This window comes from Ambystoma mexicanum, chromosome 14, assembly GCF_040938575.1.
Source record: "Ambystoma mexicanum isolate Mex_15411 chromosome 14, UKY_AmexF1_1, whole genome shotgun sequence".
Lineage (NCBI taxonomy): Eukaryota > Metazoa > Chordata > Amphibia > Caudata > Ambystomatidae > Ambystoma > Ambystoma mexicanum.
Window position 1 is genome coordinate 645,494,606 of NC_090940.1, and position 13,996 is coordinate 645,508,601.

At 49.9% G+C, this 13,996-nt stretch overlaps 1 protein-coding gene across 1 annotated transcript in view; it reads right to left on the reverse strand.

Annotated features, from left to right (window-relative positions):
* TMEM179 (transmembrane protein 179) overlaps positions 1–13,674 on the reverse strand; it is a 103,458-nt gene extending 89,784 nt beyond the window's left edge. The window contains exon 1 of the mRNA XM_069638140.1: positions 12,863–13,674. Within this exon, the coding sequence (XP_069494241.1) occupies positions 12,863–13,164 (302 nt within the window). The 5' untranslated portion in view covers positions 13,165–13,674. The remainder of the gene's footprint in view (positions 1–12,862) is intronic.
* Between the last annotated feature and the right edge of the window lie 322 nt (positions 13,675–13,996).

Consider the following 13,996-nt stretch of genomic DNA (forward strand, 5'->3'; position numbering starts at 1 on the left):
GAAATCTCCAGCTCTCTCCCCTGCCTCCTCTCTGAAAAGTCTTCTTGCTTGCGGCCTCCTCCTAGCACATTCCTGCAGCTCCTTTAGAAACAACCCGCAAGGCCAGATTGAACTGATGTTTTTCTTTCGATTGTCTCCCCTCCCAATGGTGGGGCTCAGGGGTATTGGTTTCACCTTGGTTCTGCGGTTTGGGGTGCTCTGTGATTGGGTAATGTACTGTGGGTCATGTGGGCTGAAGAAGGGTTTGCCTAAACTTACTTTAAGCCCTGCCATCATTTTGGATTTTAAAATTGGTGGGGGAACGTGTGAGGACTCCTTCTTCCCCCCTAGAAGTTGTGTTTTCAGAAGCTGCTCATCCCTGGGTCCATTTACTTTCACGGCGTATCATCGCGGTAGAGGCCCGCACCGTGGAAGTACTCAGAAGTACTGTTTACTGCAGGTGGGTGCTGCTGCACTCGATTCAGGATTTTGTTTGCTGCGTGGAATACCCTGTTCACTAAAGGTTACACTTCTTTCCTGTGAGGCTGGAGCTGTCAGGACGTCTTTATTGGCGGCACCAACTGCCTGGCCTTGGTAAAGGAAATAAAGGTGACTGTTTTTCATACGGGTGCATACGAGATGAACACTGCCCCAGATTAATTTACGTTCGAATTTACGTGATATGCGCACGTGGTGCCCTTTGAACACACACGTTGTGCTCACGTTGTGTCCTTGTCACGTTGTTCTGCCCCTTGGCTGTTTATGCAACGCCCCCTTGTTTGTTCACATTGTTAGTTTAATCCACCAAACCCAACGTGCATTTACACTCCTGTTTTCTTTTCTTTGAAGGTGTGTTTATTGCACGACACTCCGCCCCTCCGGCGTGGTGACGCCTCCTAGTGTGGAATAAAACACGTGGTCCCAGCGCACCCGCGCGGCGCACCCCGTGGAAGTACTCAGAAGTACTGTTTACTGTTCACGGGGGCGCTGGGTCCACCTAAGTGCCGAAATGGTTAATGCTTCCCTTGGCACCCTCTAACAGCCTTGAGTGAGACTCGCACCCCAGGAATCCTCCTAACTGATTTAGGGAATGGTTGGCACACATCTATCTCAAACAGAAATGCGGATAAACGTTGACCTCAATTGTGGAGCTGCCTTTTCCAAGTTGCGTTCAGACTGATTTCTGGCTAATTGTGCTAACTGTGCATTGACTTGTGTGTGGTAGAGATGATGCTGTATGTTAACTCCAGCAGTCGTCATGTGTGATGATGCATTAATGGGTTGACACCTCGCCCTTTAACATTTACGTGTTCAATTACCTATTCTGAAATTGTGGCTAATCATTAACGGAACACAGGATATCACTAATCGTGGTGCTATTAGCATAGCTCTCAACTCACGCGCTTTTGGCGGGTGTCACCCGCCTTGTAAAGGGCTGACTCACCCGCCAAGCCTCCTGCACGCCCATTCATTTCAATGGGCGTCTCACCCGCCAAAAACAAAATCGGGTGATTTCACCCGCCTTTGCAACAGAAATGGTTGAGAGCTATGTATTAGTGATGGCCAATTGGTGCGCACATGGTCTAACCTTCAAATGGTTGATTCCCTACGCAGTGGCCGACCTCCACGCAAATTCATGGCTAAAAATACAAACTCTAAAAAAGCAAATAAAGCTGTAACTGCCAATCTTTCTCCCATTGTTGAGATCGTAAATATGGAACATATACAGGGGGAGCAAACTACTGTCTCGAACCTGGATTCTGCTTCCACAAATGATATTATTTGCCATAAAATGGCTTTTGCATATGCACGCTCACAAGCGGAATTAGCAATGGTAACGTTGCCCAACCAGATAGCCAATCCTACTAAGGGGGGTTTGGCACGCACGCCCTCATCTCAGAAAAGCTTTCTGAGTATGAGAATGGAGGAGCCACCCCCGTTGGGGGAGAATAACACTGACCCTTTGAATAGTTCTCCCTCCGACAATTCTATTCTTGCCCCGGCAGTTCTTGCTGCCCTTGAAAAATGTCTGCGACTGTCTGATGGCCCCTCTACCCCGGTCACTCTTCCCAGTTGTAAGAGAACGGATGCCCATTTACATTGTAAGGAAAGTGTCATGTTGGACATTTCTAACATATCCTCAATCTCGATGACCCACAATAATCCCCTTGTAACATCGGCCCTTCCTAAAGGGGTGCCTTCTTCTGCTAAAACAGAACTGACTCCTCCAACCACAGGTGATGCCTCCTCCCCTACTCCTAATCCCTTTGTCCCTCCACTGGGCTTTGACCTGCTGGATCCTTCAGATGACTTACAGTCCCTAGAGACATCATACCCGGTCCTAACCCGTATCTTAAACTTACTGGATAAAGGACATGACTACACCCACTTTGAACTTAGAGATTGTAAGTCTTCTATGAATCAAATCCTTTTCAAACTCAACAAACAAGAAGGATTCATCTTTGCTGACTCTATTCGTACTGAAGGTGCGAGCTCTGTGGTCGGGGTGATTGCACCTGTGCACACAGCAAAAACAGAAAAGGTCGAATCAGTGAGTACAGCTACACAAACTGAACAGAAAGAACAGGTGTCTTCCGCCGACATGATGCAACCATCCCTACCAACCACCTATTCCTTTGAGCAATCCTTTGCTCAAATGGTTGCTGCCCCCCTTGCTCCTACTCACCATCAAATCTACACCCACGCTCAACTATGTCAAATGGTCAGCATGAATACGGAAAAGATTGACCAATTACTATTTTTCGTTCAAGAGAACCCTATTGAGTGTCCAATGGAGTGTGTAGAGGCCCAAGATGAAACAGAGGTAGATTTAATATTCCATCCGGACAGTCCGTCGGCCCTCACTAATCTCTTTTTGGGGCCAAACGGCGAGCCAAATACTCCAGCAGACAATGGCAAAGATAAGAAAGGCAACTCAGCCACTGCTGGCCAATTTGTTACTTCCCGCAAGGAGAAGCGACTCTTTTTTAGAGCTCTAAAAAGGAAGGCATACAGAAAACCATCTCTGCCCGTGGTGATACTTCCCGACCCCAAGCCTAATAAAAAAAACAAAAATGAAAAAATAAAAATTCCTATGTCCAATGTAACTGGCACCTCTCAACAAGAGGACCAACCGGTTGCAGAACATGAGCATGGAGCTGCCCTAGAAGCTTCTCACAATGAAAGTAAAAAGGTCCAACAGCCACCTTCTCAAGTTACTGGGAAGGACATGGCTTGTAAAAACTACAAAAGAAAAAATAATGCGACGCACTGGAAAGATACTGCAGGGATAATCCCTGGTGGGTTCCCGCCTCCCTCTGACAAAACATCAATTACCGCCCAAACGCAGTTATCAGCTGTTTTCAAGCCCATTGCCATCAAAGCCATCCAAGCAGGGAAAGCGACATGTCAAATCCCTCCCAAGCACGAGGTGCCACAAAATATAAATGTACACCTTATTGCACAAACAGAGCACTTACATTCCAACTCATCCCAGGGAAGGGCTTCATGTTGTGACCCACCCCAATACGAATCCTTGCAGGAGGCTTCACAACTGGATGGGACAACAGAGGCAGAGCCTCCCCAAGAGCACTTATGCTCATCCAAATCTAAAGACAAAGAGTCAACACCTTCATCTACCATATTAGGCTGGGAGTCTGATCCGGAGATCTATGGCAACAAATGACTCAATCGCTCTTCCCTGTTGAAGGCCTTTAGGCAAATCCCGGCACTCTGAACTCTCCATTCGGATGATATAGAATGGATCACCCTTCCTCAAACGCACAACCATCGGATGGTATGCAAAGGACAAACCACCATCATTACCGACCTGGTTTGGCAACACAGGCGAGATTTGCAAATGATTGGGTTTATGCCCACATCTTTCGAAATTCTTGACGATGCTATTGCTTTCAATGAAACCCCTCTGACTCAACCTGTCCAAATCATACCACCGGCTGCCGCTCCAAATGATCAGGGTGGTATTCAACCCGAAGTAATAAGTCAGTTGGTTGCCTTCTCAAATGCTAGTAAGGATTGGTCATGGTTGACCTCCCTTGCTTCTACCTTGAATCCCGCCATGACAACGTCCCCACCTAACAACATATACAAACTGACTATTCACTCATGGAACTCATGTGGATTTAAAAATCTGTATTCCTGGTTCAATAAGATGCATGACGATCTTAAGTGTGATATACTTTTCTGTCAAGAAACCATGGCAACGCAAAATATTGCATTGCCTGGTTTCTCGGTCTATCAAGCACCTGCGGTGCGTGCTCAAAGTGGCCGCCCCCATGGAGGTATAGCCATTTGCATAAATATGAAACTGAATATAATCATACATGAAGTCCATGAATCCTTATTGGATTTAGCTCTTGTAATATCATTTCAGGCAATCTCCTCAGACTACTACTTATGTGTATCATTATACCATAACCATGTCCGACAAAAAATTGCCAGTGCATTTGACTCACTAGACATGCTCCTTGATAAAGTACTCACAAAATACTTGGCATGTCGAATAATAATTGGTGGAGATTTCAATGCCAAATGTTGGGAGCCATTGGACACCATTGCGGATTACGACCTAGCTTTATCATCTTGTGGCAGAGGTCGTTTGTGGAATACTTATCTAGCATCTTGGGATATAGCATTTCAACCTACACAAAACCAAGGCTTTGCGTACACTTGGAAGAGGGGACTATTATCATCTTGCATTGACCATTTTGCTATCTCAACAAACCTACAAAACTCCTGCAAACACATACAAACAATAGACCCAGAACTTGGCGATCACATGCTAATTCTGTTGCCTATTTACATCACTGTTGCTGTCCTTGACCATGATCCTAATCAGGGACTCTTGGAAGGAGATCGCCCACGGATCTCAGTCAGATGGAACAAGCGTTTATGCGATAAAATAAATGCTTGCATTGACAACTGGCTTGATGGGCTTCAGTGCACCTCAACTTTGTACCAATAAATCACCATAGATCCATCTCAATATCTGAAAATGATAGCGGCTATTATGGCCACTATCCAAAATGAAATGAATAGTTCATATGCTAAAAATCCACAGAATGACAGTCATGGACTCCTCCTTGCAAAACGAATCAAAAATGCTGAAATACGACAACTCAAAAAAAAAATGCTGTTCAACAGATGAATATGATAAGTTGAAAAGAATAATTTGCAATGCATATCGAAATAAATGCAAAAATGTAAAACGACATACCTACAACTCTGACAACCAAAAGATAATAGGTGCTCTATGCCGCAATGACCGGCGCTCGACATGGGCAATTCTGAGGTCCGATGCAAGTAAACTATCCACGAATCAGGCTTCTACGATAACCGCGGCAACATGGGTTAACTTCTATGCAAACAAATTTGTGCTTCCAATGCGCTATTCTAACATCAACGCACTGCAACCCATTATCCCTAAATCACCTATACCCTTGTGGTCTCTTCAAGATATAGAGTGTGCAATCAATTCCCTAAACTACTCAAAGGCAGCTGGTCCCGACGGCATTCCTCCCTGCGTCTTGAAAGAAAATCCAACAATCTGGGCCAAACTACTGAGATCCCTATTCGACAATGTGTTAAGATCTTTAGTCATTCCCTCTTCATGGTTGGGCTCAATTATTGTACCCAGACACAAAAAAAGGGGATAGGGATAATCCTGCAAACTATCAGACCATTGCACTCATAGACGCAATAGCCAAAGTTTTTGCCATCTTATTACTAAGGGATCTCCAAGCTTTCCTGAAAAATCATAATACTCTATCTCGTTTTCAGATTGGCTTTCGGGCCCAGATGGGGACTTCCCTTAATGCAACACTTATGGCACATTTGCTTGCCAAAGCAAAGACTCCTGACACAGGTCCATTATATATGGCCTCTGTGGACTTGACAGCTGCCTTTGATTGTGTAGTAAGGGGACTTCTTTGGCAGAAAATGCGGGAGATGGGTATTCCAACTCACATCATATACCCAATTGCCAAATTGCACTCTAACACCGTGTACTATATTAGAGTAAACCAAACTGGAGCCACTACAGGTCCAATTCCGATTTCACTAGGTGTTAAACAGGGTTGCAACCTGGCTGCCACCTTGTTTAATTTATATCTTTGTGTTATGAATGACAGCTAGTTGAAACAAATCAGCTACCCAGCTTGTTTAGGCCTTCCAAAAATTTAGTGGCTTGCATTCGCTGATGATATTGTCATCTTCGACTGAACACCGTCAGGCCTGCAAACAAAACTATCTTTGTTTGCTGAATACTGATTATCTCACAATTTGCTGTTCAGCGCAGGTAAATCATATATTTTCCTTTTTAAGAACTTAAAGAGAAGCTCCTGTCCATGGCAGTGGTCCATTGGCTGCACTACCATCCCACGGACATCCACACTTAGATATTTGGGCTATTCGATTTCTGACTCAAATGCAAATACAATGTGGAAGAGCATTTTGAATCAAAAAGCAACAATCCTTTCAACTCAAATGCGTATGATACTAGCCAAATATTGCAAGTTTTCCCTGCTTCCATTGTTTGAATTCTATACTCCTAAAGATGAGGCGATAATATTGTATGCTCTTGACATGTGCTTGGCAAACCTAGACCAGTTTCTCGACCAATTGCAAGGACGTATCTGGAAGGGTGTGTTGCGTCTGGCTAACTCCCTTCCCAATGCGGTATTAAGGCAGCAACTGGGACTGACTTCCTTGTTTACACGATACAATTGGCGCTAATTAACAAACCTTGGAAAAATTCTATATCCCCATAAAAATTCCTTATATGAAGATCTGGGGATAATGATTAACGATCTCAACCCTCCTTCCATCAAAAACTTCTATAGGAAAATGGAAGCTCTATTGGAAGAGATAGCACTAACGCCCGCCGCCCTGGAATACCACCAAGCACATGTCACACTTCGCCTATTTGCCTGTGATTGGTGCAAAACAGTAAACGCCCTGGAAAAATTTTAAACTTACAATGAAGCAGACAAATTTGCTACTGCCCGCACACTATGCAAACTGTATCTATTGCAATTTCCATGCCCTACAGCCCACGAAACCAATTTTTAACTCTAGAAAAAACAACAAATTGGACTAAGCCAACTGAAGCATTGTCTGGAGACAGTTCTAGATTCTGTAAAGTGTCCAACTTGCAGGAATCGCTCAAGCACTTGACCATCTATGGGGCTTATTTTGAAGCCCAACGCAATGAAATGTTTGAGCTTGAACCTGTGAATGACTCGGTCGCCTCAAGAGAATGGCTGTGGTTGGCATGTATGTGGGGCTCGACTACCAAAGCCATCCTATGGCTTACACGTTTCTGATCCATACTGAAAGTTGATCTGGATAAACAAACTGTCCGTCTTGTAGGTACTCCTGTGCTGAACAGCAATTGAATGTGAGGAGAAATCCAAATCTTGCTGATACATTGGCCTGGAAACACTAGAAATTATGTCAAAATTACCAACGAGGTTGTAGTGACAATGTCATATTCTCTAATAGTAAACAAGTGTCGTGATTGCATGTTTCGGGTTGTATCAAGTGACTAAAATGTAGAAGCGAAAGAAAATGGAGAAATAACCTCATGAAATGTACTTTTGTGGTTGTAGAATGTTTTAAGTGTTTTAAAATATAATATTTTATAGGAATAACCTTTGTAAAATGTTTATGTAAAGAAAACCTTTTTTAATTTTTGTGAAAATGTAAAATTGGAAATTGAAATGAAAACATAAAGTTGTAAAAGTTTGTTAATCAAACTATAAACAACGTTTATGAATAAAAATAAAATTGTTAAAAAAAACTCCTGCAGCATTCCCGGGGACAGGTGACCCGTTTTTATTTTTTTTACTTTTTGTTTCTCGTGTTCAACACAAGTCAGTTTCACTTTGTTTGCTTGCAAGTTTATATCCATGTAGTCACCCTGCTTAACATGACTATGACTCACAGTGGACAATGTTTCCATGAGCATCAGTGCTGAAGGGAACATGTATTTCTCTGTTTGCTGCCGGATCTGGAGTGTTGCAAGTTCGGTTTTTTATTCGGGGGTGGGGAGGAGCTCTATTTCATTGCTGACTGTTAGGTCTGCCCGGATCGCTGCAATGGCTCTCTGATGGGTTTAACCGTAGGAATTCAGATACCTTTTTGACTTTTTTACTTCCCTCATCGTCTCTGTTGGCTACCGGTGTCTGTCGTGTGGGGGATTGAATGCCCCTGACTACCTCCTGGTGTAGTATGTCATGTGTTATGTGTGTCTGTATGGATGTTGGGCCTTTGACTGCCCCCGTGGCTGCTCTCTTTGTGGTCATGGTTGTATGTAGGGGTGGTGAGATTTGACTGCCCTTGTGTCTGCCCTCTTAGTGGCACATCTTTAGGGCTGGTGGGCGTGTGAATGCTCCTGTGACTGCCACCTGTCTTAATTTAGGGACCCAGATTGGGGACTCAGATAGCTCAGTCTGTGGATCCCTCGTGTACCTCCTCTGGGTCTAGCATCCGGCACCTCGGGTTGGCTCATGGCCACTTTGACCACCCTACTATCAGTCCCCAAGCTTAGGCAGACGTCTGCATCAGAGGGGCAATTAAGCCAATGTGGACATTAATGTTACTGGGGTGTTATTCGTTCACACTGTCCAGTTATGAGTGTCACAAAATTCAATATATGATATGATATGATATAGCATTTATAACGCGCCTATACACAAGTGTTTCAAGGCGCGAGTGTAATTGCTATCTCCCCCTGCCTCCAAGCTGCAGAGAAGAGGTTGAGCCCCGCACTCCACCGTAGTAGGCGTACTGAGTGCAAGCTGTCAATCAGCGCACATGCGTGAGCTGTGAATGGAAACCAAAATGGGGGATGAGCCTCTTATAATCTCAGCACGCTTAGAAGCACAGGCCCCCCCCGCCCCCTCCCCCCAATTTAAGCTTTTGCTCAGATTGACTTTTATCTGACAGTGCACCCATCATACACAGGAAGTCATTATGCAACATGAACCAGCGGGACTCACTTGTAGGATGCCTGGCCCAGTGTAGGGATCACACCCCTTTATAAACCAGAGAGACGTTAGGAGTGGTGTGGGTGTTTTATGGAGACAGAGTTTGTTGGTGATAAGAGTTGAGGAGGGGGGTGTGATGAGTTAGAGAGGAGAAGGTGAAAGTACTGAGAAAGAGGTGGAGTGAAGAGCTGTGGAGGATTGACAGTGAAACGCTGAGGAGGAGGTGGAGAGATGGGGTGTGGAGAAGGTGGACAAAATGAGATGGAGGATCTAGTGTGTTGTCCATATTCATTACTGCTGTGTAATCATCAACACAAAAAATGGACTACTGGCAAAAGCTTACAACCAAACAACAGCTATTTAGTAGTCCTTTTGTTTTAATAAACAAAGCTTTATCACCACAGTCTATTCCTGGTCGCTAATGACAGTAACAGCCCAGCAGCGGGCCGACCCTGCCAGTAACAGCCCAGCAGCGGGCCGACCCTGCCAGTAACAGCCCAGCAGTGGGCCGACCCTGCCAGTAACAGCCCAGCAGCGGGCCGACCCTGCCAGTAACAGCCCAGCAGCGGGCCGACCCTGCCAGCAACAGCCCAGCAGGGGTCCGACCCTGCCAGTACAGCTGAGCCTATATTAGGTACCCTCGCTTCACTCGGGCCCTTTACTTGGGTGGCTGGCCTTTAAGGATGTGCTATCACCGGCATTAAGTGCTATTTGAAAATATAATAATATCATGTACTCAAAGGACACTTTTAAAAAGACCGGCCCCTTCTATTAATGTAGTAATGGATGCCGCCCAGGCTGCCACATGCGGAGCACCTCATAGCAAGCAGTATTTCACCAGGGCAGGCTGGTACGGTGCCCCGCCCTGTCCTACCCAGAAACTCATCATAAGCTGCTCACTCCTGCATCTGAACTGCAAGCCCTGACACACCGCCCTGAGAGACCTCGGGGTGAAATGCTGAAAGTCTGAACTAACCCCAAAAAATAAAAGATGGCCCAGTGGGGGCTCCCGTTAACTTTGCCCAGGGAGAACGGCAAGGAGCTTTTTGACATCCCCCCATCGTGAGGCGGGCGGAGAGGGGGAGGGGGAAGGCTGAACATGCAAAGGCTGGCTCAGGGAGGGTAGAGTTATGGGGTGATGGGCTGAGAGTCATCCGGAGCTGAGCCTATGGGTCCCCTGCTCTCGTGCTCACCAGCACCCCATGCACACCTGACTTCCATGAGAGTTTCCCATTGCACACATCACTTCCCGTGTCCCAAGAATGCACGCCTGTACTTCATGCAGTGGTTTAAACGGAAAACAAATGAGTGCATGTACGTCCATTCCGTGTCCCATTCGTGCACGCCTGTCCTCCATGCACACGTACTTCCACCGCACGTATGCATATATCCCTCTCCTAGTCAGCTGTGCTCCATGCGCACCCACCTTTTGCTGACAGTTCCTCCGCCCACCTCTTGCTGACAGTACCTCCAGTCGCCTCTTGCTGACAGTACCTCCACCCACCCCTTGCTGACAGTACTTCCACCTGCCTCTTGCTAACAGTACCTCCACCCACCTCTTGCTGACAGTACCTCCACCCATCTCTTCCTAACAGTACCTCCACCCGCCTCTTGCTGACAGTACCTCCACCCACCTCTTGCTGACAGCACCCCATTGCACACATCCCTTCCCGAGTTTCACTCATGCACGTTTGCCCTCCGGCCACCTCTTGCTGACAGCACCCCTTTGCACACATCCCTTCCTGAGTCCCACGCATGCACGCTTGCCCTCCACCCGCCCCTTGCTGACAGTATCTCTGCCTGCCTCTTGCTGACAGTACCTCCACCCACGTCTTGCTGAAATTAACCCCACCCAACTCTTGCTGACAGTACCCCATTGCACACATTGTTTTCTGGGTCTCACGCTTTCACGCTTGCCCTCCACCCGCCTCTTGCTGACAGTACTTCCTCCTGCCTCCTGCTGACAGTACCGCCACCCACCTCTTGCTGACAGTACCTCCACCCGCCTCTTGCTGACAGTACCCCTACCCATCTCTTGCTGACAGTACCTCCACCTGCCTCTTGCTGACAGTCCTTCCGCCTGCCTCTTGCTGACAGTATCCCCACTCACCTCTTGCTGACAGTAGCTCCACCTGCCTCATGCTGACAATACCTCCACCCATCTCTTTCTGACAGTACCTCCACCACCCCTTGCTGACAGTACCTCCACCTGGCTCTTGCTGACAGTACCTCCGCCCACCTCTTGCTGACAGCACCCCATTGCACACATCCCTTCCCGAGTCCCATGCATGCACACTTGCCCTCCACCCGCCCCTGGCTGACAGTATCTCTGCCTGCCTCTTGCTGACAGTGCCTACACCCACCTCTTGATGACAGTACCCCATTGCACACATTGTTTTCTGGTTCTCACGCTTGCCCCCCACCCATCTCTTGCTGACATCACCCATTGCACACATCCCTTCCCATGTCCCATGCCTGCACGCCTGCCCTCCTCCCGCCTCTTGCTGACAGCACCCATTGCACACATCCCTTCCTCAGTCCCACGCATGCATGCATGCCCTCCTTCCACCTCTTGCTGACAGCACCCATTGCACACATCCCTTCCCGTGCCCCATGCATGCACGCCTGCCTTCCTCCCACCTCTTGCTGACATCACCCATTGCACACACCCCTTCCCGTGTCCCATGCATGCACGCCTGCCCTCCTCCCACCTCTTGCTGACAGCACCCATTGCACACATCCCTTCCTGAGTCCCACGCATGCATGCATGCCCTCCTCCCACCTCTTGCTGACAGCACCCATTGCACACATCCCTTCCCGTGCCCCATGCATGCACGCCTGCCCTCCTCCCACCTCTTGCTGACAGCACCCATTGCACACAGCCCTTCCTGAGTCCCACGCATGCATGCCTTCCCTCCTCCCGCCTCTTGCTGACAGCACCCATTGCACACATCCCTTCCTGAGTCTCACGCATGCCCGCTTGCCCTCCGCCCGCATCTTGCTGACAGCACCCCATTGCACACATCCCTTCCTGAGTCCCACGCATGCACGCATGCACGTCTGCCCTCCTCCCGCCTCTTGCTGACAGCACCCATTGCACACATCCCTTCCTGAGTCCCACGGATGCACGCCTGCCCTCCTCCCACCTCTTGCTGACAGCACCCATTGCACACATCCCTTCCTGAGTCCCACGCATGCACGCCTGCCCTCCTCCCACCTCTTGCTGACAGCACCCATTGCACACATCCCTTCCTGAGTCTCACGCATGTCCACTTGCCCTCCGCCCGCATCTTGCTAACAGCACCCATTGCACACATCCCTTCCTGAGTCCCACGCATGCACGCCTGCCCTCCTCTCGCCTCTTGCTGACATCACCCATTGCACACACCCGTTCCCGTGTCCCATGCATGCACGTCTGCCCTCCTCCTGCCTCTTGCTGACAGGACCCATTGCACACAGCCCTTCCTGAGTCCCACGCATGCATGCCTTCCCTCCTCCCGCCTCTTGCTGACAGCACCCATTGCACACATCCCTTCCTGAGTCTCACGCATGCACGCCTTCCCTCCTCCCGCCTCTTGCTGACAACACCCATTGCACACATCCCTTCCTGAGTCCCACCCATGCACGCCTGCCCTCCTCCTGCCTCTTGCTGACAGCACCCATTGCACACATCCCTTCCTGAGTCCCACGCATGCATGCCTTCCCTCCTCCCACCTCTTGCTGACAGCACCCATTGCACACATCCCTTCCTGAGTCCCACGCATGCATGCCTTCCCTCCTCCCACCTCTTGCTGACAGCACCCATTGCACACAACCCTTCCTGAGTCCCACGCATGCACGCATGCAGTGCTCAGCCCCACTCCCCGGGTACTCACTCGTCGTGGCCCTTGCAGAGGAAGAAGAGCAGCCGCCAGGCCTGCACGGCGGCGGCCAGCAGCGCCAGGCCCCCGGCCAGCAGGCTGAAGCGGCAGGCGGACTCGGGCCCCCACTCGTCCACGGTGAAGCGCTGGCGCTCGGCCGTCAGGTTGGGGTTCAGCCACATGCCCTCCGTGAAGAGCAGGCAGCGGCCCTGGAAGTCGGCGCTGTTCTCGGAAAGCGGCACCACCGCCACGAAGCCGAACAGGAAGGCCACGAAGTAGGCGCTACACTGGGCGAAAAGGAAGTTATTGAGGGCCATGGGGCCGGTCCAGTAGGCAGCCGAGGGGCTGGGGGCAAGGGACTTGCGGCCGATAGTGGGGAGAGAAGTCCCGGCACCAGGGCAGGCAGTGTTAGCGAGGATGGAGGCGGCGGGGGGAGGATGGGATCCGCTGCAGGAGGACGAGGCCTTATACCGGAGGAAGAAAGGGCCCTGCACCTTGGCGAGGATGCGGTCCAGCCGCAGGCAGCGGGGAGGCGGAAGGCACGGCTGCGAGGGAGGGTGTGGCCGAGGGGACGAGGACGGGCCCTGGCGCCTCGGGAGGGAGAGGCCCTGCAGCCGGTGGAGGGCGAGACCCTGCAGCCGTGGGATGCGGGCTGGAGGCTGCGCACTGCGCTCCTAATGCAAAGCAGAGGCGGATGAGCCGGGCTCTGCAGCGGCGGCAGCGCTCAGCATTAGCAGCAGGCGCGCAGCATCAGGACCAGGGCACGCGAGGCAGCATCAGGGCCAGGGCACGCGAGGCAGCACCAGGACAAGGGCACGCGAGGCAGTATCAACCAGGCGCGCAGAGGCAGCATCAGGACCAGGGCACGGGAGGCAGCATCAGGACCAGGGCATGCGAGGCAGCATCAGGACCAGGGCACGCGAGGCAGCATCAGGACCAGGGCACGCGAGGCAGCACCAGGACAAGGGCACGCGAGGCAGCATCAGGACCAGGCGCGCAGAGGCAGCATCAGGACCAGGGCACGGGAGGCAGCATCAGGACCAGGGCATGCGAGGCAGCATCAGGACCAGGGCACGCGAGGCAGCATCAGGACCAGGGCACGCGAGGCAGCACCAGGACAAGGGCACGCGAGGCAGCATCAGGACCAGG